The sequence below is a fragment of the Simochromis diagramma genome, unplaced genomic scaffold, assembly GCF_900408965.1.
Source record: "Simochromis diagramma unplaced genomic scaffold, fSimDia1.1 OVJJ01000389.1, whole genome shotgun sequence".
In the NCBI taxonomy this organism is placed as follows: Eukaryota; Metazoa; Chordata; class Actinopteri; order Cichliformes; family Cichlidae; genus Simochromis; species Simochromis diagramma.
The window spans coordinates 40,174-66,301 of NW_024387227.1; the positions used below are offsets into that span (position 1 = coordinate 40,174).

Here is a 26,128-nt window from a genome sequence, read left to right on the forward strand (position 1 = left end):
ATTTGTTCTGGGGCGAGTCACTGGCTCGGGTGCATTCTGGGACTGTCAGTTCACCAGTGTGCTGGCATGCTTCTTAACAAACACACCACTACAGCAAACATCTCAGTTGTATTTGTTGATTTCTTCAACAAAACACTGAACAAAAAATGTCCCTGTGAGTGTGCTGCCTGGTGCTTTTACATTTTGTGGTAATTTGAGCAGCCCAGAAAGCATCCCATGAATTAAATGATGTTATTGTATCTGAACATGTGCACTAGTCATTAAATTAGATGGGAAAGAATGATTCAGGGTAAACAACTGCACCAAGGGAATTACATTTTTCTTCTCAACATGTAAAATGTCTGTTGATAAGTAATTTCTGAAACAGACATTATAAAAATCACATTAAACAAATGTGATTAACTTTTTATTCTAGCAAACATAACATCAATGATGACACAATCAGTCTTCATCAGAAGTGCTCAAATCACTCTCAGCGGCATCGTCTGGAACGTCCTCCTCCTCCTCAGAGTCCATTTCCAGGAGTGGTTGGTGGCTGAGGATTCTCTTGTACACGTCCTTTACTTTGAGCGTTTCAGCTTTCAGTTCACTTTGTTGTTTTAAACCAGGCTATGGAGTCCTTTCTGTGCATCCTCCGACATGCCAACAAGGGAGGCTGTAAAAACAACAAAACTATTAAATATAAGTAAAACAAACAAACAAACAAACCTCACCTCATAAACACAAGGAGTTAGGATCATGTGATTAAACTTTTTTTAAGGGAGAAGGCAGTGTTAGCTAGCAACCCAAATATAGGTAAAAGATCCAGTAAGACTTTAGCATCTGCTCTTATTTTCAATCAATTCATCACCAAATGTATAAATAAATAAAAGATGTGCTTACAGTCTGAGGAGATTGTCCCCAACACCACAGATCGCATTCGCAACACTGTCCAGTGATGCTGCATCTCCCTGCAAAGGATCATCTCCTCCTCTCTCAGGCGCCTCACAGCCATCACCTTCTCAAAGACCTTTCTCTTTGTCCGGAGGTCAGCAGCAGCTACAGTTTAACAACATCAGATGGGAAAACATAGCAGCATATTATGATTCAAGAACAAAACATTCAACTACTGCTCAGATACTGGGAGTTTGTTTAAAAAGGATATTTAGAAATCAAGAGCTTACGTTCACTTGTGCTCTGCCAGGGCCAAACGTCGGTCTGCATGAGGGCATCACTGGATACGATTTGCTTTGTTGGTTCAGCGAGCTTGTTGTAGTCGTCAACAGCAGCCGCCAAGCGTTTCTTCTCATCTAAGATGACCTTGTGAATTCTGTGTCGCCTCTTGTTGCTATCTGTAAATAATCATAAAAAGGAACACCTTCACATAATGCATATATTTACATTTTAACCTACACTCATCAATTTGTTTGCTAGAACAAATCACATCCAGCTTAAACAAACCTGGATCTGATTTTATTCTGTTTACAAAGTAGCTGTACAAGCTGTACAAACTGAGCATCAAACGGTCCGTTTCAAAGAAACTGTGACACCATTTTGTCTGTAAAGACTTTGTGTTCGCACTCTGATGATGACGACAAGCTCCTCTACTCGTGCCTGCAACGCTCCAAGGCTGCCATCAGTTTGATCCGTTTCTAAGTGAGAGGAATATTAATCAGAACACAGGATGAGTAACAGTCACCAAACTACAGTGGACTCTGTAATCACTGACTTGATGATATTCATTATAAGACATCTGGAGCCTTCATGTGCTGCATTATCATGAGATAACAAGTATGTTGGTGTTCAGCTTTATAAAACCAACTAGTACGATATCATTTCAACCCAGGTCCAATCCAGTTTGATCAAACGCAACAACTCTGCCATCAATTCTGCTTTTACAAGGATTATTTTTCCTTGTTTGTTGACACTGTCAGAAAGATCTTAACTCTAAGTTCTTTAATGAGGCCATGGTGGGTCCTGTTGTTATACACGAGTGCATTATATTGAGACTCACCTTCAGCCCATTGCTGCAGCGTGTCGTCATCCACACCCAGCTCATTTCTGGTCTCATTCAGGCTCTCCACTTGTTCTCTAAGGATCCTTATGATCTACGAATACATTAATAAATGTCATTCATATGGACATTTTTAGAGTACTGGTGTTTTCCCCCATTACCACACACATTAAAATGGGTGTTGAAAAACTGACCTTTAGATATCTCTGGCTCAAAGTGCGGCCCAGTTGTTCCACTTTCCTTTTGTTCCAGCCCAAAGCCAGGAGGCTCAGCATGTCTGTCCGCCCTGCATTTCAGTTAGTATACAAATAAGAATGAATGAGCAGGAGACTGAGTGGAATCTCACACACAGACACACACCTGCTTTAGACATGTACTTCGTTGTGATGGCCGCCCTAGACAGGAAACTGTTTACTTGTTCCACCTCTTCTCCAACTGTAGAACCGGCCCCATCCTGAAACGCACCTCCCCATTTGATCTATAGAAAGGAGGTCACAATACATGACTGCTGACTTCATTCAACCTTATAACAAAATGTCTTAAACGTATCCAAGACTACAAGCTGCAGTATACCTCGCATATCCAAGTGTGAGCTTTTGCATGCATGACGGAGAGAAAAGGTCACATTGACAAGAGGTTCCTCAGCTCAGGGCACTGCTGAGCCACGTTGGTTAAATATGGGAAATATTTACAGGCCACATCGGAGCAAAGGAACATAATATGTCCTGGGACGCTAGCTGCCAACTTCCTCTGGAGAAAAAGGGGGTAAGCAAAGATCTCCCCTCGAAACATGTTCAATGCAGCTAGGAGGACTAACAGCAAACAAACAGCTCTTTCCATGCCCTCTTCATCCAACTTCCCAGTGGACTTTTTGCTCGACTCCTTTGCTGCAGTCCAAGATGAAGATCCACACAACCCTTTCCCTGGGACCTACACACTCAAAGACACAACGTGATTACGCCCTATCAGGGACAAACTTTTTTAACACTAATGCAAAAGAATTAGCTTAATTAGCCTTAAGTCACGTTCACACAACACCTCATAAAAACCATGTTTTTATTTTTTAAATACACATGGTGACAAAATGAAGTATGCATTAAGATAAAGTCAAGTAAATAGTATTACGACAACACCAAGAGAAAAACAAAATAAATATCCACCCATCCAAATATGTATCCACACACACACGTATGTGTATATGGTTATGGCGTTAACGTCATTTTAACAAGATTAACGCTGACAGCACTGATATATATGTGTATCTTACATCATTTGTGTGTCTCTGGATGTATTTCACAAACTCAGCAACTTCCTCATCTTTCTCAATGAAGACACCTTCAAAGTTCGCCTGCTCTGAAGTGCTGAACGAACACAGTGACAGTTGTTTGAAAAGAAACATCAAAATACAATTTTTGTACAAATCCATATTTGATTTATGTACACAATGCATAACGTACCTTGCATTTGATTGAAAATGATAAAGCTTGTGGTTTCCATCAACTGACACGGCGAGCATGTGTGGAGTGCAGGCAGGGCAGCTAAAGCATGGCTCCTTGCACATCCTGTCCACCTCACACTTTACAGCACTCCACTCCAAGAAACTTTTACTGAAGGCATCAGCTGATATTCGGCCAGTCTTTTACATAGAGGACATACAACAGAATATTCAAGGACAGTCATCATAAACATTGATTTGCACAATTTCCTTAAACTTGACAAATTTAGAAACTCACCCTTCCAAAACGGGCTGTTCGTTCATCCAGCACTTTGACAAACGCCTTAAGTGACATCCCTGCTGCAGCTTCTTAATGTCATAGAAAGACTGAAAGACATCCATTGAAAACAGGGTGCAGAAATTTGAGGTGCCAGGCCAATATCCACCACCCTGGAAGTCCTTAACTGAGGGGGACCACATTAGGCCACAGCTGGTGCAGCTCACCACTGGCAGTGCAAGGTTATAACAGCCTTTAGGAAGGATAAGGAGAAATCCAGTCATGGCTCAACAAAGACATTCATTTGTTTCATGTTGTGAAGATTTCATGTTGTTTTCAAAGCGGTCTGGTAAATCCAAATGACCTTTGACAGGTGCCCACATATACTGCGGGCCGAGGGTAATTCAAAACAATGTAGCAATGTACAATTTGCACTAAAACCTGCAAACACATCTATTGTGTATGTACTGTGTGACAAAAGAGCAACTTACCATTTATGGTTACAAGAGCCACAATTGCACCGGGTGAAACCTCAACGTTACCTGCTGGGCAGTCACACACATGGTCTGGCCTTTGCACAGGCAACAGCCGAACTAACATTAAAACACACAATATATACAAAAAGAATTGGAAATTAAATGATACACAATAAATATACAATAACAGCACACACTCATAGTACATAGCAAGAAATGCATAGGACTTAAAAACCGTACCTATTGGCCTGTGAAACTCTGATGAAGGCTGCAAAAACCCTCCTGTTACTGCCTCTCTGCTGTGCAGGACAAAGCGTGTGTGAACTGCAATATCACAGTCAGCACAAAGGAATGGAAGAGGCAGGCAGTCCAGGCACCTCACAACTACTTGTTTGCCACACTGACACACACGGTGTGACTGTGGATCCAGAGTAGCTAACATATTGTCTATAAGACGAGGCCTGGCCTCTTTGCACTTTAGCAAGGACACCATGTTTCTGATCTCCCAGTGAGTAGCAGCTGACTCAGACGACGTCTCACAAGTCATGGCTGCGTCCTCTTCTCCTTCCTCCAACCACTGAAGGAGCTCCTGACGAAGCACCTCAGTTCCACACACTAACAGAAAAAAAAGAAAGAAACTCTTCCACAAAGTGAAAAACACTCTAGGCAGTATGTTTCTTAGGACTGCACAAAAGCCCTGCCTAACTCAACTATAACAACAAATATAAAAGTAAAGGAATCACAACATATAAAAGAAGGTAAAGTACCTTTTGTTGGGTTGACACTGGCAACATAACTAGGTTCTTCACGTGGACATTGATGCTGCTCTGCAGACACTGGGGGGGGGAAAGAGATTGAAGAATATTTACTTACTGAAATTCTTTGGTGAAAACAAGTTGTGAGATAAAATCAATGGTTGTGAGAACACTGACCACATGGCAACTAGTACTTCGACTGGATGATGGTCTTTGAGGAATAAAATCTCCTTGTCTGTCACGTTTTTTCCAGCGCACTGGTCTTGGCTGAGGTTCACTCTGTGCATCATTCTACGCAATTAACGAGGAAAAAATGCAACACCTAAAATACAGTCCATGGTTAAAGCGTGGTGGGGGCGGCATCACAGGCATGGGCAGAAAAAAACCAAAACAAAACGTTCATGCTGAGCCACAGCTGTAAAGCTGCTGGTCATAATATCGGTTTGGTTATGTGGTGAGAGGGAAACATGAAGATGAAACCAGGAGATGTCCTTCCTGAATCATCAGAGCTGAGCAGGTGATGGAGAAACAGGTTTACCTTTCAGGTGACATGAATGAGTTGAAGGGAAGTTATGAACTGTTGCTGAGAGACAAATAACACCAGGATCCTTTTCTAAGTAGCTGACAGCTGGTAACTGTGCAGGGGCTGGTCTAGCAAAGTGTTGCCATGGGGGCAGGTAGGGCATTAACAGGGAAAGGGGGGCACAAAGAAACACTTTTCTTTCTTATTCTCATTTAAAATGTCTCGCTTTTAACAAATAATTATCTGAATCTTACAACCAAAGTTTTTATCTGACGTAAAATGTATAGAAATCATACATATACCAACAAGACTGTACATCACTGTCACAACAGCGTTTGTTTTCATTCAAAGGCTTTATGGCTTTAATATCTTGTTTAAAATGTTTGTTTCCCTCAGAGAAATAAAAAAAACGCTGCAAAAGTACAGGGAGGAATGGGAAAAGGAAAACACCTGGCTGGAAAAGGTCACCATAACACCTATAAAGCGCACTGCACTGTGTGCCGGCGCACTTTTTCCATAGGCATGCTTCTAATGGTGGGCACATGAAGAACATGAGGGGCGTGAAAGCTCGGGGAACCCTTAACCAATTTCTTGTCCACCAGGCCACGGCAGAAGCAGATATGGTATGTAAACACTGGTTTGTTTTTTAAACCCTCTGGTTAAGGTTAATATGGGCATGTGCAGTGAATATCAGCGCTATGTGGCCAGAAGTGTGATAATATAATTTATTTTGTGTAATAAACAACTGCAAGGATAGATGATTACAACAAATAGATGACTAATACATAAAAGTAATACATAGATGAATAATGATGATGAGTTATGATGCGTAATCATGGGAACAAGAGGGTTTACAAACAGGAGCAGCTGATTAGCTTTAGAAAAGCTGAAATAATGCCTCAGCTGAAGCCAATTGCACTAAATGCGCTAAATGTGCACTGTTACAAGAATATTTTTGTTTCTATTGCTTTCTATTAATTTATATAATTTTAAATTAAGCAGGACAGAGTTCTTTTAGAGAAAGATTTACTTTTAAATTCACCACACTGGGAAGGGTGAAGACAACTGGGTTGCCCGGCCCTGGCCACGAGGTGCCCCTTATTTATTTCTCAGGGAGTTGGCAACCCTATGTGTACATGATCGAAATAACTTGAACACAAACACAAACAAACAAAGAGGAAGACCGCACCGGAAGGAAAAAACTACAAGTCCCAGCATCCTCTGTGTTTAGGGAGCAGTAGTGAAAGTGAAAGTATTGAGCCTCCGTTGAGAGGAGAAGGAGGAGGAAGGTGGAGCTGAGGCAGGTGAGCAAAGGCGTAGATTTTGCATGGACGGGAGGGACGTGTCCCCACCAATAATTTGATCTCTTCGAGAAAAGAAAAACAAACCCGATAGAAAGAAAGAAAAAAACAATCTGTCAACGTCTCATTCACCCAGCGGTGCAGAAAGAGTTAAATTACTGGAGTCCTACGTCATGTGACAAATATGGCCAATGTGATTGGCTGTGCCTTTCAGGGAGCTCTGTTTAGTAGTGATGTGCGATACCACTGATTTCCTTTCCGATCTGATACCAAGTAAAATTCAGGGTGGTATCGGTGATACTGATCCGATACCGACACTGTGTACAAAAACTTAATGTTTCATTGCATTACATAATACAATATATAATTGTATTATGTAATTGTAATAATAACATAACCATATTGCTTCATAATGATTAGAGGACATCAGACAACTTGTTTTTATTGCTTAATAATGCAGAATAATCATATAGAAATAAAAAAAAACTGGCGTTGTGCGCTATTTGAGCATGTTGCCTGCCTGCAGCACTAAAGGACTCTGCGAGAGACGTCTGTCTCGCTCTAGCAGCACCTGTCCCTGTCCTCCTCTTCAGTTCACCTCAACATAAGCTTATCATATTCTGTGATGTGATTTACTCCGAGGTGTTTGACGAGCTCAGTGGTGTTGCCACAACACCTCACTGTCTTGCCACATATATCACAAACCGCGTCTGGGCTGTTTGTGGAGGTAAAACGCGTCCACACAGGACTCTGTTTGCGCTCAGCCATTGTTGTGAGTGTGCACGCCATGGGCTGCGACACATTTATACAGCCGTATTTCGCATATGACTATGAAAGGCGTAAGAGGAAGTAGTTCCTTCCAAATTAGACGATCCGAATGATAAAGTTTCTTTCCACTGCGTTCATTTTAATGGAAAAACTACAAATTTACCCCAGAGTACTAAAATATCGATATTATAATATGAGAATCGATTCTAGAACATAAATAGCTGGTATCGGAAGAATCGATATTTCAGTATCGATCCGCACACCACTACTGTTCAGTTTTAGCAGCGGCAAGCCTGCGCTGCTAGGGCCTGCAAGGAGGAGAGGTGGGTGGCAGCAAAAAGGAAGTACCTGGATATAAGAAAGTGTTTTTCAAAGAAACCTGTAAGTTACTTAAAGTCAAGATCACTCATAAAATGTGTCCATCACAATAACATTACAGGCTATGCTAGGCTTTGGCCCACATCAGTCTAAAATTGTATGTAACCATGAATAACGTGTTTTGGAAACTAACTGCACAACAGGCAGCACTATTAGTTCTCTCAGTCTCTGAGCAGCATTTCTAATTTTGATTGAAACTGTCAGAGAAAACGGCAGCGTCGAACGAGCCAGGATATTAGTTTACAGAGGCTGTTAAAATTATATGTCTGACGTTAAAATGTTGGTGACACAATAATTTCATCCTAATGGCACTGACATATTCATAGGGTTCATTTTTGAGACAAAATATAACGAGGTAGTCATGATTTTGCAAATAAATAAAACTAAAACCTTGTAGTGCAGTTTGCACAAATTGTTTTAAAAATGCACTCAGCCTACAAACATTACTGATGAGTCAAGATCTGCACAAAGTGACAGAAACACTGAAGCAGCTCCACATTTTATTCTTATTGTCATGTATGTCCTATTTGTCAGGTGACAGAAGAACCAACACAAAGCTCAGAGAGTAATGGTGACACAAGATCACAGGTGAAAATAAAAAACTTAAAATAACCCGGTTGCACAAATATGCACACCCTTAAACTAATACTTTGTTGCAGCACCTTTGCCTTTTATCACTCTAATCAGTCTTTTTGGGTAGGAACCTATTAGCATGGCACATCTTGATGTGGAAATATTTGCTCACTCTTCTTTGCAAAATTCACATATAAAACTATGAATTGTAATTTTAAATGGTTTAAAAGCAGGTAGAATAACATATGTAGGCAGGTATACTTCTCCTTTTTTATCAAGAAGCAAAGACAAAAAGGGGAACAAAAGAAACAGGGCAGGGTTCGGTGGTTGAATCATCCGTCCCCACCAATGCCAAAACCAAATCTACGCCTTTGCAGGTGAGTGTTTACATGAATATGTTTCTTCTTATGACATAAAATAATTCCACGCTGTTCGTGTCTGTGGGTGAAATGTGAGGCCGGTCGGCTCCTCTGAGCGCTGGTTTCCTGTAAGTAGAGAGGAAGTGAGTTTAGCTGAGCCTCCGTTTAGTGTGAGAGAGCAGGAGGAGAGTGAGAGCTGTGCTGAGGCAGGGTGAGTGTTAACACCGCTCTGACATTACTGTGTCTCTGTGGCGGGAACAACAGGCTCCGTCAGTGGAGGCAAAAATAATCAGACTTTGGTTTTTCAAAGGAAACAACTTTATGTCGGAAGTTCCCGCACGCTCATTGGATAACGATGTGTCAATCTGGAGCTATTAGCCAATGAGCGTGCGGATTCACAGAAAGACCCGCCTTCATCACGGGAATTTAAAAATTACAATGGCGACAGAAACTCCGTGAGTGGAGTTCAGGGTGACGTTATGAAACTGTGACGTTTGAGCCACTTCCTGTTCTCAGTCCCAGCGTCCTGATCACCGAGGTTTCTGTTGCTCTGATATCTGATATTGATTATATTGGTAAACAGGCTGTAGCATAAACATCAAACACAGCTGAAGCAGTTTTTGGATGGTTGGCTTCAAATGATCCGTCGGTTTGAAAAGTAAAAACAATTTAAAAATAGGTGAAGCTGATGCAGGGTGAGTGTTAACACCAGGACTTTAGAGGGAAGAAGAGTCACAGCATGTTGTTGACACGTTGTTGTTCAATCAAAGGGATTATCCATTGTTTATTATTGCTCACCACAAACAACTATCTGATTGAATAGTTTTCTTATCAGATAGAGAAATAAAACGCGTCGCAAAATGTAAAAGCAAAATTTCCCCGCCTGGGCTGCCTTGCGCCTGATTGTTCTGTAAATGGTTTGAAATGGTTACATAAAAAGCGTCTGAGCTGCATTTTTAGGTAAATATAACTTTGTTGTCTGCAAAACTTTCGTGTATTTTAAAAAATGTACAATTTCTGTTTGCATTTCAAGTTATGAAAATGATTTGTTAAACATGTGTGTGGTTTTTACAGTCAAAAATATCACTTTCTACTCGTATTTTAAATTTTGTCTGAATTTAGATAAATTCTGCTGATACAGTTTGTCAAAATGAGAAAATACCAGATTGGCAAGATAAACAGTTTTTTAAATGTGAAATACAGAGGCCAAATCAAAAGTAGTCAAAAACGGCCAGTTACACCCTGGACACCAGCTTTCTGGAGTATTTGAAATAACGGTAATATGAGTGGTCCATATGGTCACAAAGAATAGCCACTTGTTTCTGTGCTACCAAAGTTCCCCGGCTTTCATTCAAAATGTGTTTATCGTCAGCACCTGCACATTAAACTACTTAAACATTATAAATGTCTTTTCAAGCTCACACTGAGGCCTGTGGGGCACAATCAGCCACTGAGACAGTACACACATTTATATGTGTTTGTATATGAATATTTCATACTTTAAGGCTGCCTGATTATTTAAGGGAGATGAACAAAATACATTGGAATTGTACAAAATAATATCACAGATGACAAATTCAATAGATTTTAAGTAGATGCTTGTGCATTCTTAAAGTCTTATATGTTGAATTGAACTATTTGATCTGTTCAAAGCCTCCCAGTCAGTGCTGTTCTCCATGCCTGTCTGACTGTACATGTTATTAGCACAAACACTTTAAAGGTGATCCTTTAGGACTTCAGCAATAATACAGACAGCAATGTAGTTAGCAATAAAACAGTTTTATTGGGAATTAACTTAAAAAAAAACAAACAAACATCTGTCTCCAAATTCTTGTCACACAGGAAAGAAGCATCAATATCTGATGAGCAGACTTATTTCTTTCTTTTTTTGTTTTTTTGTTCACATTTTCACATCTTAATTTTTAAGTGAAATGGGCATTTAGAGTTTATACACTATGTATATAAGGTAGTACAGTACAGTGGAACCCCGACTTACAAAATGAATTCATTCCCGAGGGTCTTTTGTAATTGAGTTGCACGTTTTAAGTGAGGTGATGCTGAACGATAGACTATAGGCTAATTGCTAACTAGAACAACAATTCGTCGTTCAAGTGGAACAGCGAAGCGCAAGTGCGGAAACCAAGGGGTTGTCACATGATTCGGAAGGCATTGTGGGCGTTGTAGGCTCAGCCAATCGGAGCCAGCGGATTTCGTTACTCGGGCATTTTGCCATAACACGGGCAGAAATATTGCCATTCAGTGCCTTCGTAACTTGAATTTTTCGTGAAATGGGGCATTCGTAAGTCGGGGTTCCACTGTATTTTTGTGTGGTGCGTTTTTCTATTTCTTAGCAAAAGTTGAACAAAGGTATTTAAGTTCACGTAGGATGATTTGTTTTCATTTTCACATGGTCTTACTGAGGTAATGCGAATTGAAACATGCATTCTTTTTTGGCGGGGGGCTGATGTGCTGGAAAAGCTTGAAAAGGGACCTTGAATTTGACCCTGAAAAAGGCGTATGAACCCTGCTCACGGCAAAGCGTGGGACAGACCCGCTCGCCTCGCAAGCAATCGAGCTGTTATTACCACCGACAAAGCGCATGTCCCGGTACACAGCTGCCATAACCCCCGCTGTACACTGACTTCATTTACTGAGGTCTTTTTTCCTGATGTTCGTATGTGTCATACGTGTTCCAGTCGCGAATTCTGAATTATAACTAACATTAAAAACATGTTTAAGGAGGAGAGAGAGCAAAAAAATTCGATTAACAGCTGATGTTTGGGTTTTTGTTCAATAATCAGCGTGACCTGATAAACGCATAAAAGAAATAACGTTGGTGTTTCCGTCATGTAGTAACTGTTAGGTTTCACTGTACAAAGGTGGTTCGACACTATGAAACACATACAGACTTCATGATGTTCGCCTCATTTTTTTATTGTGAATATTAATCATGAGGGTAAACGGCCCTGTACACCACGGAGCGAGGTCAGCATGTCCACCATATCTTCAGCTCTCTGAGTTAACCCATAAAACTAATCTAACGCCCATCTACGAATAACTCACGGCTCATATCAATATGATTTTACAGAAAATCATCCTTATTGCTGCCAAATATTCCAGAGACATGAAAATCTACAGCATAAAGAACACAAAAATATATAGCAGTCTAACGCAACACTTTAACAGAGATGAATGCATCAGTTTGTCACAGAACAAAGTGGAATGAATGTGATTGGTTGAACTGGTGTTCGTGATCTGTGTTTTCTGCATTTTCATCAGCGTAAGAGACTCAGCAGCAGATTATGACAGTTATACATTTGATGAATCACCAAATTAATAAACGCAAGAAACGATCAAACCTGTTCCGACAGTTTGAGTTTATGTTCCCTCAGCTGCAGACTCGCTGCTTTTTAAATGTTTGAGAGCGAAGATGAGATAGAGACTCAGCAGCAAAGAGAACAGAGAAAATCAAAATCAGAGTTTTTCTCTGAATTAAAAGCAAGGAAACAACAATATATTCTACATGGTGAAACTGATGGTTTCTGGTGTTTGGGTCTGTTTTTCTGTATTCATGCAGATAAAGTGTAAACTCAGATGAATTATACCATCAAATGTTAAAGGAAAATATCAGGATGAGTGTCTGTGAGCTGAGAAGGACGTGAAGCGAGCAGTTTATCCCAGAGCTGAAGCTGCTCTGTGTGCAGAGATGAGCTCAGATTCCTGCTGTGATTGATCAACAGTCACAGAAATGTAGACTTGTAGTTATTACTACAGTATGGTCACAGCAGATACTGATAAACATGTATTATGAGGATGGATGATCAAGTTTCTCACTCTCTCCTTTAAATCTCAGTTTTTTCTTCTTCACAGTTTATCTGTTAATTTATTAATGAATAACACTGAAAGAGTTTCTGTTATATTTCCCCTTGAACATCAGCTTATTAGGGCGGCATTAGGAAATAGCCCCCCTCCAAAGAATGAATAAATGAATGATGATAATAATAAAATGATTAAAAAGCAGAGCTCAGAGTGGTAGAATGGTCAAACATGGATCCACGGGTGGTTCAACTGCATTTGGTGACGTGACTAAAGCAAATCTTTCAAATAATCCCACCATCAACGGGATGTTGTCTCCTTTACTACGGTTACTTTACTTGGTCACCGTGTGAATTTCTTTGAAATGAACCAAATTCTTTTATTTGTTGGTTGTTGCATATTTAACCTCTACAGTCAGGAAAGGAGGAGATGAGGCCTCAACAATGTTGGGTTGTAGCTGTGGTTCAGGTTAGAGTGAGTGTCCATGGAATAAATGTAAGTCAGTGAACTGGAAACATGACTGTGTTCAAACTTTGTTTTCCTTTTTATAATGAGTCTAATCAAAGGTGGACAGAAGTATCTCCACTGTGACTTTTCTGTGTCACCATCAGAGCTTCTGCACAGTGTTTCTGGGGCAGATAACATTGCAGCATTATGGAGACATTATGGAGACAAAAAGAAAAGCGTCTGGATTTCTTTAAGTTAAACTTAAAGAAATCCAGACGCTTTTCTTGGACTGTTGGTTTCAGTGTTTAGTCTCATTCACACACTCCCTCAGACTCTTCACACACACTGATTTGCTGACATAAACACACTCCTGTGTGCTTTCTTGGCTTCACACACACACTGAGGACCATCTACAGACTGTGAGCTCCGTCTTCTTTGTCTTTGGAGCCGAACTCTGACAAAGTTAGGAACAAAACTTTCTCCAGCGTGTGAACTTTCCTCCTAGACTCAGTCTGAGCAGTCAGACCACATATTTCTAAAGCAGCACATGAAGGTGTGGCTCACACACACACAGGTGAAGGAAACAGCTGCAGTATTAAAAACTGCTTCACTGTCTACAAATATATGAACTGAATGTTTCTTTCAGGCTGTAAAAACCTTATTTATCCTCCATTACAGTCCTGCATTCAGAGCATTACTTCTGTTATATTAGTACATGTATTTTATTCTGATGAACACATGAAACTCTGAGCTGGATTGAATCCATTGAATCAGAGTCCAGGACTCAGACTAAACACACTGAATGTGTCCTGAGCTCGGCCGCTGTTCCACAGTAACTGCTGTCAGAGTCACTGTTACTGAGTTAGCTTAGCTAGCAGAGCAGCTAGCAGTTAGAGTATGAACTCTGTAAGCAGTCAGCTCGGTCCTGGACATGGTTACTGACATAAAGCTGCTCTCTGCAGCCATGTTTGACCTGCTGCTTTGTAGGACTACAGTAATGGAGGATTTGGAGGCTGAACTCGGCTCTGTGAAACTTTTTGTAGTGAACTGATGAAAGCTGCGTCTCAGATGGATGTTAGTCCAACACATCAGACACGACCTCTGCAGCTCTCAGTTGATGTGCACATGAATGATTTGTGTTTCCTCTGCAGGTGAAGGTAGAAAGTGTGTGTGAGCTGATGTGAATTGAGCAGCATGGATCAGTGTGAGGACAGAGAGGAGGGAGTCCCTCCCTCTAAAAGCACTCTGTGTGGGGAACATGAGAGCCAGACCAAAGCTCAGAGGTGAGATGACCATCTCTAACTGTCCATGACTCTTCTCCATGTCACAGCTCAGCACTCACATCACTGCTCCATCATTATTCACAGGAACCAGCCTGGACCTCCACCCAGCTCTGTGTCCTCTAAGAGCAAACGGGTGAAGCATTTCTTTCGTAATTTAGGGCAAAAAAAGTCATCTGACGAAAAGTAAGTTCATGTCAGTATTAAAATGTTTGAAATTTTAATCAGCTTTTTACTATTTAACGATTTAAATAATATACTATTTACATACTTTATTTATACTTTTTATGTAATGTATTGGACACATTGGATGTGACACATGTTTCATGTTCACTTACTTTTAGCGTCAATCAGAAACCATCCAGCTCTGTGTCCTTAAAGAGTGACCGGTCCAATCATCGAGGCATTGATTTTAAATCCCAGCCTGTGTCTGCTGCAGAGAGGTGAGCTGTTAGTAACATGAACTCTCTGATTTAAATGATTTTGATGTTTCCTGGTTTCTAAAATGCATCTCTGTAGCAGAGCAGTGTCTCCAAGGACACACAGGCTCAGCTGTAACTGTCAGTTTATCTGGTTTAAGACACATTTGGACTCAATTGGCTGTTTTTAACTATGTATTTTAATCAGAGGTGTAAATCTAGACCTCACACATCTGGATCCTAAACTATGATAGAAACAGCTGCTAGCAGTGGGTAGTTTGACTTTGATACGCTGCTCTAGAAAGCAAACAAAGGTTTGTGCAGCTCCTCTTCAGAAAAGTGTTCAGAGAGCAGCTGCTGTATTAGACAAAGGCTCGTCGTGTGAGCCCAGATGTGTGTAACAGCTGGATGAAGGAGAACCATCACAGTCGCGTCTCCATTCCACCTTTATTAATTAACTTCCTGTTGCTTGCAGATGACAGGAACACAAAGTGTTTGTGCCACGTGATGCTGCAGGATTTGTTAACGTGTCCATGATGGTAACATCTCCTCGTCTAACTGCAAACACATGAGCGCTCCTAACGGCAGCTATCACAGCCACACAGGCAGACTGTGTCTCACTGTTGCATTCAGGGACATTTGTTTTCCTGTAAAAAGCTGAACTCTAATCTAAGAGGACTGTTACTGACAGGAAACAGCTGCATTATCTGCAGTCTGTGTGATCACAGCTGCTTCAATCACTTTATCAGAGAATTGATCATTGAATAAAACATGTTTGTGTCTGCAGAGGTCAGAGGTCACAGTCTGCAGGATCCAGCTGTCCATCTGTGAGGAGTTACTGGTCCAAAGCTTATCCTCCAAACTTCAGTGCTGAACCTGGACCAACGAGGTCAGAGATCTGTGATGACTCCTTTACATGTTTGTGTTTCCTGGATAAATATGACCAAAGATTCATTAAAAAGATAAAAATATTAGACTTCGTCCTGTAGCGCTGTGTGGCAGGCAGGATTGGACCCAAACACAACAGGATGAAGTCAAAGAGGCAGCTTTATTTCAGCTGTGAACATGCAAACAGCAGAAATAAGGAAACATAACTGTAGGTTTGCAGTGAATGAAGCCTCAGCTCGACGCTCCACTTTGTCCCTCTTTTCCTTCTCCAAACAGCCACATCAGGAGTCTTTGATGGAGTTTTAAAATATTTAATTACAAATGTCCAAAGACGGGTTCAGGATACCTGAATCCACAGTTATTAAAGCTAAAATAGTTCACAGGGTTTGGACTTTGTTAGGTGACGAGAGAACATCAAAGTGTTTTTTATCTTCAAACAGTATTTTTATCACTTCAGTTGCTCTCACAGCCCTGTTTGTTATTTTAGTAAGTAAGTAAGTAAAGTTTATTTATTAAGCGCTTTTCATAGACAGGTAGTCACAAAGTGCTGCACACAGAGATTAAAATAAACAGTACGATAAATAGCAAAATGCACAATATACACAATATAGAGTTTAAATGTAAATGAAAAATATAACAATGTAAACAGCATTGGTCAACAGAAAGCTTGTTTAAACAGTAAAGTTTTTAACTGTTTTTTAAAGGATTCCACAGAGTCAACCAAACGTAGTTGTAGAGGTCGACTGTTCCACAGCCTTGGTGCCACAGACTGAAAGGCTCCGCCCCCTTTCGTCTTCAGACGTGTTCTGGGAGCAACCAACAAACTCTGAGTCTGTGAGCGGAGACAGCGAGCAGCAGTGTATTTAGTGAGAAGCTTGGATAAATAATCTGGGGCCATTTAGTGCTCTGTGCGTTAAAACAATCATTTAAAACGAATTCTAAAATCTATTGGGAGCCAATGTAAAGAACATAAAATAGGAGTGATGTGAGCTCGCTGGGTAGAGCGAGTTAGTAGCCTGGCTGCTGCGTTTTGTACAGCTTGGAGGCGAGAAAGAGATGATTTATCCAAGCTGGTAAACAGGGAATTACAATAATCTAAACGCGATGACACAAATGCATGGACAATTTTTTCCAGTTCAGCTAAGGAGACCATATGTCGCAGTTTAGAAATATTCCTTAAATGAAAGAAACAGGAATGAGAAAGAGACTTTACATGTGAGTCAAGGCCCAAAGAAGAGTCAAATATTATTCCAAGATTTCGAATATTTGGCTCAGCAGAAGAACAGAAAGGGGCAACAACTTGACTGATTTTAGAATATAGATCAGGAGGAGCTATGATCATGGTCTCTGTCTTGTTCTAACAAGGTAATTGTTAGAAAGCCAATCAGAGATTTGAGTTAAAGCCTGGACTAGGGTGGACAGCCTATCCAGCTGATGAGGCTTAACCAGAGCTCTTATGTTTCACTCGGTGCTCCCATCAAACACCTTGGAGGACACATTAGTGTGATTTAGATTTCATTGCTGTAAACACCAGTCACACAAGCTAACCCATGGAGGCAGCAGCAGGCTTTGTGTTTGGTAAAGTCTGCTGGCTTAAACTAAGAGAGTTTAGTTTGTTAGCACAAAGAGCTGTCAGCTAAAGCCCCGAATGCACTTTGAATACAGACGAACTGAGAAAAACACTTTAAATACAGCAAACAGTCAAACTGACCACATGTTTTTCTGCTGATCATCCACAGCAGTACGTTTAGCATTCATGCTAGCAGCAGGCTATGACTGTTAGGGTTGCCAACCGTCCCTTAAAAAACGGAATTGTCCCGTATTTAGAAACAAAAGCACACGTCCCGTATTGAGCTAATAAGGGACGCACTTTGTCCCGTAATACAGTGAGAATCAAAAGTAGTCTATAAATGTTAATGGAATTAACGCTTTGTTGGAAAACATAATTCCCAGCCCCCCTCCTGCTTTGTGACCAATGAGCTGACAGCACACTTATGACAATTCGAGAATGACAATTCAGATTACCGCTCATCTCATTGGTCGAGGAAAGGTCGCTTGCGGAGAAAATACCGGAAGACAACAGATGACCACAACAAGAAGCATGGCCAACAGGGAAACAAACGCCGACACTGCGGTGCAAGTCTCGGACGACAGTACACCTAAAGCTGGGCAGACACTGTGCGATTTTTTCAGTCACGTTATTCAGCTCCTGCTCAAACTGCACGATTGACTCGCAGGGGTTAGAAGTTGGTGGGTCACGATTCAGGTCTCACACTATACCGCCCGATGCTCTGATGCGACCTGAGTGCTCACACTGTGCCTCCATAAAATGAAGGTTATAACAGAAAATCTGTCGCTCTCTCTCCCTCTCTGTCTTTCACTCACACAGACACGCACACCACCATCAACTTTGCTAAATTGCTAATGAAAAACACTGATCAGGCAGCTGTGAATGAGCAGCAGTGTAAATCCAACTATTTTCACGGTTGTTGTGGTCGTGATAATTTTGTGATGCCACATCGAAAAGGCTCGGATGAGCTTTCCAAAGTTCTACAAGTTGTGCCTCCATCACTTGTGTCCAGATCACACGCTGCACTGCCGTGCTGCTCCGTCTTTTTCACCGACGTTTACGTGTTTGCGCGTGAGCAGTGTGAGCGGCTCACGAGCGATTGATGATCGGGAGCTGCTCGAGGTGTTGATCGCTTCTCGTTACCCCACGTATACTACACGATGCACGATGAAGGCCAAAATTGGGCCGATCACCAAATCGGTCGCACGACTCAAAAATCGTCTCAAAATGGGCCAAAATCCACAGTGTTGGCGCGGGGGCCAGCGATTAGGAAGCAGGGCAATGTTAAATTTATAGAAAACGGGCCGTCTCAAGAAAAACGTACAGAAAGGTCGGAAAAAAAGGGCATAGCAGGAAAGTAGGCAAGGGGGGAAAAAGTATGGAGGAAAAGAGGAATAAAAAAAGGCGAAGGGGAGAACGGGGAGAAAGGGGGGGGGGGGGGGGGGGGGGGGGGGGGGGGAAGGGAGGGGAAGAGAAGAGAAGAGGGGAAGGGGGAAAGGAAAAAAAGGGAAAAGGAGGAAAGGGGGAAAAAAAGGGGGAGGGAAGGAAAAAGAAAGGGGAAGGGGGGGGAAGGAGGGGGGGGGAGGGGGGAGGAAGGAGGGGGAGGAGGGAGGAAAAGGGGAAGGAAAGGGGGGGGAAAAAAAAAGGAAGAAAGGGGGAAGGGAGAGGGGGGGAAAGAAAGGGGAGGAAAAAAGGAGGGAGGAATAAAGGGGGGGAAAAAAGGCAAGGAAAGGGGGGGAGAAGGGAAGGGAGGGAAGAAAAAGAAAAAAGGGAAGAAAAAAGGGGGAGGGAAAAAGAAAAAAGAGGAAAAAAAAAAAAGGGAAAGAAGAAAAAAAAAAGGGGAAGGGAAAAAAAAAGGAAGGGGGAAAGAAAAAAGGGAAGGGAGAAGAAGAAGAAGAGAGGGAAAGGAAAAAAAAAGAGAGGAGGCCAAAGGGAAGAAAGAAGGGGGGGAGGGAGGGGAGGAGAGGGAGGGGAGAGGGGGGAGGGGGGAGGAAGGGAAGGAAGGAGAGGAGGGGGGGGGAGGGAAGAGGGGGAAAAGAAGGGAAGGGGGAAAAAAAAGGGGAAAAGGGGGAAAAGGGGGGGGGAAAAGGAAAAGGGGAAAAGGGGGAGGAAAGAAGGGGGGGAAAGGGGGGGGGGGGGAGGAGGCCGGGGGGGAGCCAGGGGATAGGAGAAAGGAGAAAACTGGGTGGGTGGAAGGAGAGTTTAATTCCACGGCGGATAGAGGGGCAGCTCTAGTAAAGAAGCGAATGCTTTTTATAAGGCACTGCACTGGCCTTTTTCCATAGGCATGCTTAATGAACATGAGGGGCGTGGAAAGCTCGGGGGACCCTTCACCAAATTTCTTGTCCACCAGGCCACGGCAGAAGCAGATATGGTATTGTAATACACTGGTTTGTTTTTTTTAAACCCTCTGGTTAAGGTTAATATGGGCATGTGCAGTGAATATCCGCGCTATGTGGCCAGAAGTGTGCTAATTATAATTTATTTTGTGTAATAAACACCTGCAAGGATAGATGATACAACAAATAGATGACTAATACATAAAAGTAATACATAGATGAATAATGATGATGAGTTAAGATGCCTAATCATGGGAACAAGCGGGTTTACAAACAGGAGCAGCTGATTAGCATTAGAAAAGCTGAAATAATACCTCAACTGAAGCCAATTGTACTAAATGCACTAAATGTGCACTGTTACAAGGATATTTTTCGTTCTATTGTTGTCTATTAATTTATATAATTTTAAGTTAAGCAGGACAGAGTTCTTTTAAAGAAAGATTTACTTATATTCTCAAAAGTTAAGCATGACAGGCTTCTGTTTAAGAAAGAGACCTGTTTTATTGTGTTAATGTTGTCATTTTGAGCTAAAAATAAATGGCTAAATGATCATTTGTTTCCCATATGGTCATATCACAAAGAATATGCATCTGCTTAAATCAAATTCAAGTCAAATGGTTAAAAAAAATAATTTCACACACACAAAAAAGAGCTACCACACTGGGAAGGGTGAAGACAACTAGGTTGCCCGGCCCTGGCCACGAGGTGTCCCTTATTTATTTTTCAGGGAGTTGGCAACCCTAATGACTGTCCACTGAGCACCAACACAGGTAGGAGTGAGCAGTGATGAAGCAGGACTGTGGGCAAGTTTGAGCTACAATCCTATTGGCTTCTCAGTTTCTCCAAAGAAAAGGGGAAAAATTCTTGGTGTTGTGAAGATGTGAGTTGGTCTTGTTGTCGTGGGGCTGGAAGGATGCTGGCAGTGAGAGGCTTTTCATACAGTGTTCAGTAACAGAATGAGAAGAAAGCCACTGCACATGAAACAAGGTGCTCGTAGTGTTTGTTTACTGTGTTTGTGCCACAATGTCAATGTTGTAGATTCACATGCAGACTTGTCCAGTGAAACCAGTGCAAGTACTGCAGTACAGAGCAAAGACTAAGCAAGCCAGGAGAGCTCTCCAACTTTCTGAAAGTATCAGGATATTTGAGTGATGAGAAAAAGTGGATCATGCAACAATGTCCCTCAGCACACAAAACAATCAAAGCCGAATAAATATAATGTTTTAGATCAAAAACTTACAGGGACCTGAAGAGAGAGAACCAACAAAATGTCATGGCTAACAGAGGAACTCAAGCACAGACTGAGTTCTGACAAACAAAAAGGTGACAGTTTATTTACCAAAGGGGTGAACCACAGTGCTCTATATATGTACAGTGAGTTGGGGAGGGGGTCCAGGGCTCCAGGGAAAAGAGGGAAGGGAGTCCACACTCACTCCTCTTCAGTCACTCTTGTCCTGCTCTCCACTCACACAGCCACACACGGGAGTCACAGGTAAGCGTCTGTAACCAGGTCCAGGGAAATATTTACTCAAAGTATACTCAAAGTTAACCCAACTGGTGAATTTAGAGAGATTTCTTAGCAAAGAACTGAGATCATGAACACAGGAGGGTCAATGTCCCAGCGACAAACTGCTCCATGCCGCAGCGTTAAATGGTTACCGGTAAGCCCAGGTGAATCAGCAACAGGTGGTGTAATCATCATAGCTGTGTGGACCAAGAGCGAGAGGCCATTACAAGCTCCACTCAGGCAGGCAAAACCATAGCTGGAGAGAGCAAAACATAAAACCTGAAAAGCCATCATGAGCCAGCCAGAGAGACACAGAGTTTATACTAGAAGAGAAACCTGCTCATCTTCATCATGTTTGTTTAAATAGAGAAAATCAGAAGTCTCTGTGTGTCAGACCACGGCTCTACACGGACACTTCTAAGCTGCTTCAGAGTGAACTGACCCAGATAATCTGCACACAGCGGCTGTAAAACAGTGAAAGTCATAACTGTGTCTCTCTGATGGAAAGCTTTTATTGTGAAGTCAGGAAGTCTGCAGGAAGTGTTGAGTTTGTATTCATCACTCAGTGTTTAATGAGACAGGCAGACAGGAGGAGCAGCTCATTAGTGTTGATGAAATCAAAGGAACTGTGAGGAACTGCAGTTTGGTCACATCTGGATGTTTTTCACTGACAGTAAATGTTTTAGTGATAAAGAAATGTGTTCACAGAGAGAGGAAGAGAAGTGGTGTTTGTGAGGAGGAGCAGCCGTCCTGCTGTGCTTTGTGTCAGGACGTCCTGAAGGATCCAGTCTCTACCAGCTGTGGACACTGGTTCTGCAGACAGTGCATCTCCTCATACTGGGACCAGTCTGCTTCATCAGGAGACTCCTCCTGTCCCCAGTGTGGAGAAAGATCCAGAAGCAGAGCTGGACTGCAGACAGCCAGTCAGAGCAGCTGTGTACAAAGTAAGACTGAACATCTGTCTGCTGATGGACTCATTTCTGAAAACTGGACTTCTTGTGTTGTTCAGACATTGAAGAGTTTTCTTTCTCTTTAGTCTCATTGTTTTTCTTTCTTTCAGCAGATGTTGGTCTGCAGGAGGTTTTAGATGAACATAAGATCAGTCTGAGGAGGAGATGTGAATGTGTGACTGAAGGAAGTGATGAAACAGGAAGTAGAACCCTCCTGAACAGGATCTACACTGAGCTCTACATCACAGAGGGACAGAGTGAAGAGGTTCATACCCAACATGAGGTGAGGCAGCTGGAGACAGCTTCCAAGATGGACGCCCTGCATGACGCTCCAATCAGGTGCCAGGACATCTTTAAAGCCTTACCTGACCAACAGAGACCCATCAGAGTGGTTCTGACCAACGGCGTGGCTGGTGTTGGAAAAACCTTCTCAGTGCAGAAGTTCACTCTGGACTGGGCAGAGGGCTTGGAGAACCAACATGTCAGTGTGGTGGTTCTGCTTTCATTCAGGGAGCTGAACCTGATCAGAGATGAGCAGTACAGTCTTCTGGAGCTGCTCCATGTTTTCCATCCAACATTACAGAAGGTCACAGCAGAGAAGCTGGCTGTCTCTCAGCTTTTGTTCATCTTTGACGGCCTGGATGAAAGCAGACTTTCATTGGATTTCACCAACAGGAAGCTGCTGTCTGATGTCACACAGAAGTCATCAGTCAGCCAGCTGCTGACAAACCTCATCCAGGGGAATCTGCTTCCCTCGGCTCTCGTCTGGATAACTTCCCGACCCGCAGCAGCCAATCAGATCCCTCCTACATGTGTTGACAGGCTAACAGAAGTACGAGGCTTCACTGACGCCCAGAAGGAGGAGTACTTCAGGAGGAGATTCAGTGATGAAGAGCTGTCCAGCAGAATCATCTCCCACATGAAGACATCCAGGAGCCTCCACATCATGTGTAGTATCCCAGTCTTCTGCTGGATCACTGCTACAGTTCTGGAGCACATGTTGACTACAGAGCAGATCGGAGAGCTGCCCAAGACCCTGACTGACATGTACTCACACTTCCTGCTTGGTTCAGACAAAGAGGAAGAAGAACAAGTACCATGAGGGACATGAGACGAGTCCACAGGAGCTGACGGAGGCTGACAGGGAAGTTCTTCTGAAGCTGGGGAGGCTGGCGTTTGAACATCTGGAGAAAGGAAACATCATGTTCTACCAAGAAGACCTGGAGCAGTGTGGTCTGGATGTGACAGAGGCCTCGGTGTACTCAGGAGTTTGTACAGAGATCTTCAAAAGAGAGTGTGTGATCTTCCAGAAACCAGTCTACTGCTTTGTTCATCTGAGCATTCAGGAGTTTCTGGCTGCTGTCTACATGTTCCACTGTCACAACAACAGGAAGACAGAGGTGGTAGAAGGTTTTCTAGGGAATTTCCGAGAAGGATACAAAAACAGATCTTTTCTTACGAACATGTTCAAGTCTTATAGCTTCACATCACTGGATGTCTTTTTGAATAAAGTCATGTCTAAATCCCTCCAGAGTAAAAATGGCCACCTGGACCTTTTTGTTCGTTTCCTTCATGGCCTCTGTCTGGAGTCCAACCAGAGACTCTTAATAGGTCTGCTGGGTCAGACAGAGATCAGTCCAGGAACCATCCAGAGAGTCATCAACAACCTGAAGGAGATGAACAGTTATGAAGTCTCTCCTGACAGAAGCATCAACATCTTCCACTGTCTGATGGAGATGAAGCACCTCTCAGTACATCAGGAGATCCAAGAGTTCCTGAAGTCAGAGAACAGATCAGAGAAGAAACTCTCTGAGATCCAGTGCTCAGCTCTGGCCTTCATGCTGCAGATGTCAGAGGAGGTTCTGGATGAGTTGGACCTGCAGAAGTACAACACATCAAAGCGGGGACGACAGAGACTGATTCCAGCTGTGAGGAACTGCAGAAAGGCTGGGTGAGTCCAGATGTGATCATTAACATCATTGATCAGTGTAGGTTAGTAGTTTAATGTTGAAAATAAAATCAGATTGTAACCACAAAGTGTTTGTGTCCGTACGCTGCAACCTTCCACACCATTCCTTTATTGTACAGACTCAGCAGCAGCTCCATGGATCCCAAATCCAAGAGTGGAGAACAGATTTGAAGTGTGTCACATCCATGCAGTCACAACTAGCGACGCAGCAGCAGATAATGGCTCAGAAAGCTCAAGTGAGCCAATCGTTTCTGTGTTTAGTTCCCCTGAAATCAGATCTGATATCAGCAGCTCTGAGTTCATTCATCATTATTGTCCAGTGATGAGATTTCTGCTCCGTTTGGTAACAGTCAGCAGGTTTTTCCTGCGTGTGGACGTGAACAGTCGTACCTGACAGCAGGTAGCAAACAGAGATCATCTTTCCAGCTGGAACTCTTCACTGAGCTGAACTCATTCAAAATGTTCTGGAGTCAAAACAGGAAACAGTCCAAATGTGTGTCTTCACTCTGACTCTGGATCAGATCTCAGTGACAGACTGTGGACATTATGGAAGCCTAAATGTGACACCATCTTCCTCCTTCATCTGCAGATTAAAGCCAAACAAAGATTCTCATTAAAAGTCTGCAGGTCTGAGAGAGACTCAATCGTTGTGTCATGTCAAACACAGTAAGAGGAGCTGAAGCACAGATGTGAAGAGCAGATTCATCAGATTATGACCTCACTCTGTTTTGTCTTCATATACATTCAGTCTGTGTTTATAATGCAGATTTTCTGCTTTTATAATAACACATTTTATATTTTCTATCATCACAGACTGACTGAGTGTCGACTCTCAGAGTCTCACTGTGAAGTTGTGGCCTCAGCTCTGAAGTCCAACCCCTCCCATCTGACAGAGCTGGACATGAGTAACAACTACAAGCTGCAGGATTCAGCAGTGAAGCTTCTGTGTGCTGGACTGGAGAGTCCAAACTGTCGACTGGAGACTCTGAGGTGAGTTCACTGACTGCGGCTGTTGTTGTTTTTCTATATTTCAGGTCTTTGATTGATGTTTGAAACTTTCTTTAGTTCCTAAATGTTCAGGATGTGTCTGAAGACAAATGTGAAGAAGTTTGAGTGCTTTCAGAAATGTTGTCTTTCCAAACGACTGAACAACAGTTTTTCCTTTTGGCTCCAAACAGAAGTGACAGACTTGAGCAGGGTTCATTTAAAGGCTGACAGAAGTGGAGTGGTGACGGGGAGATGTTTGACAAGACAGTGTTTCAGCCTCCACAGGTTCATGTTGTGCTCCATCAGTCAGTGAAGATGAAGTCAGTGCTGATGAGGCTGTAGAGTGTGTGAGGGATGTGAATGAGGAAGATGAAGATCTGATGATAGCAGATAAAAACAGGCTGCAGAGACTTTGAGCCATACAGGGCACACAGTGTGTGTACAGAACAGCTGAAATCATTATGGAGGCCTCACTGGAATATGGAAGCATCACAGTACAGCTTCAGTGAAGCTTTAAAGTCTCTGATATGAGATGAGAAATGAAGCAGCCAGAGCTTTTTCATGAGTGGAAATCCACTGTGACTGTGAGCTGCTGCTACAGCCTCCAGATTAGCCAGCAGCTCATCCTGCTCAACATTTCCTCACCAACTTTAATGGAAGTGTGATGTTTTCAGCTGGAGTGATGGTCAGGGTGGCCTCCCTCTCCTCTTCTTCTCCTCTTCCTCTTTCATTTGTAAAGCCACTTCTGCTGCTTTCATTCATTTGGAAGTCCTGTAGCTGAGTTTGGGAGAGACTAACAGCCTCGGCAGCAGAGGGGAGAAAGGCTGTAACACCACCACTTTACTCTGTTCTACCTGTCACATCATTTTATCAGGAAACAAATATGCTCATGTTTTTACTATGTTTGTCTTGAAGATGTAAGAAGATCACATGGTGCTTTTTATTATTGTGTTGGTTTGTTTCCTGTCTCTTGGATGGAGCCCAGCTGTGCGTGGCCCCTGGGCCTGTGGTCAGAGTGTGTGCTGGATAATCCGGCCCAGGATGAGGCCAAACTGACATGGGATGAAATGTCTGTCACATAATTGAGCTTAGTGGTAGTTTCATTTCTAAACAATTTA

At 42.5% G+C, this 26,128-nt stretch overlaps 2 protein-coding genes and 1 long non-coding RNA gene across 3 annotated transcripts in view; 1 reads left to right on the forward strand and 2 right to left on the reverse strand.

Moving 5' to 3' along the window:
- Window positions 1-393: 393 nt before the first annotated feature.
- LOC120746713 overlaps window positions 394-26,128 on the reverse strand; it is a 53,087-nt gene continuing 27,352 nt past the window's right edge. Inside the window, exons 7-10 of the mRNA XM_040052155.1 lie at window positions 1,530-1,631; window positions 1,164-1,331; window positions 883-1,038; window positions 394-655 (exon numbers count right to left, since the gene is read on the reverse strand). Coding sequence (XP_039908089.1) covers window positions 600-655; window positions 883-1,038; window positions 1,164-1,331; window positions 1,530-1,631 — 482 coding nt within the window. The 3' untranslated portion in view covers window positions 394-599. The remainder of the gene's footprint in view (window positions 656-882; window positions 1,039-1,163; window positions 1,332-1,529; window positions 1,632-26,128) is intronic.
- Window positions 3,476-5,199, reverse strand: LOC120746722. Its single transcript, XR_005698921.1, has 4 exons — window positions 5,114-5,199; window positions 4,949-5,017; window positions 4,197-4,796; window positions 3,476-3,958 (listed from the first exon to the last, which is right to left on the reverse strand). It is a non-coding gene; the product is annotated as an uncharacterized LOC120746722 (long non-coding RNA).
- Window positions 14,337-26,128, forward strand: part of LOC120746673 (NLR family CARD domain-containing protein 3-like) — a 51,413-nt gene continuing 39,621 nt past the window's right edge. Inside the window, exons 1-4 of the mRNA XM_040052098.1 lie at window positions 14,337-14,384; window positions 14,469-14,567; window positions 14,726-14,824; window positions 15,588-15,689. The gene's annotated coding sequence lies outside the window, so the exon portion shown is untranslated. The remainder of the gene's footprint in view (window positions 14,385-14,468; window positions 14,568-14,725; window positions 14,825-15,587; window positions 15,690-26,128) is intronic.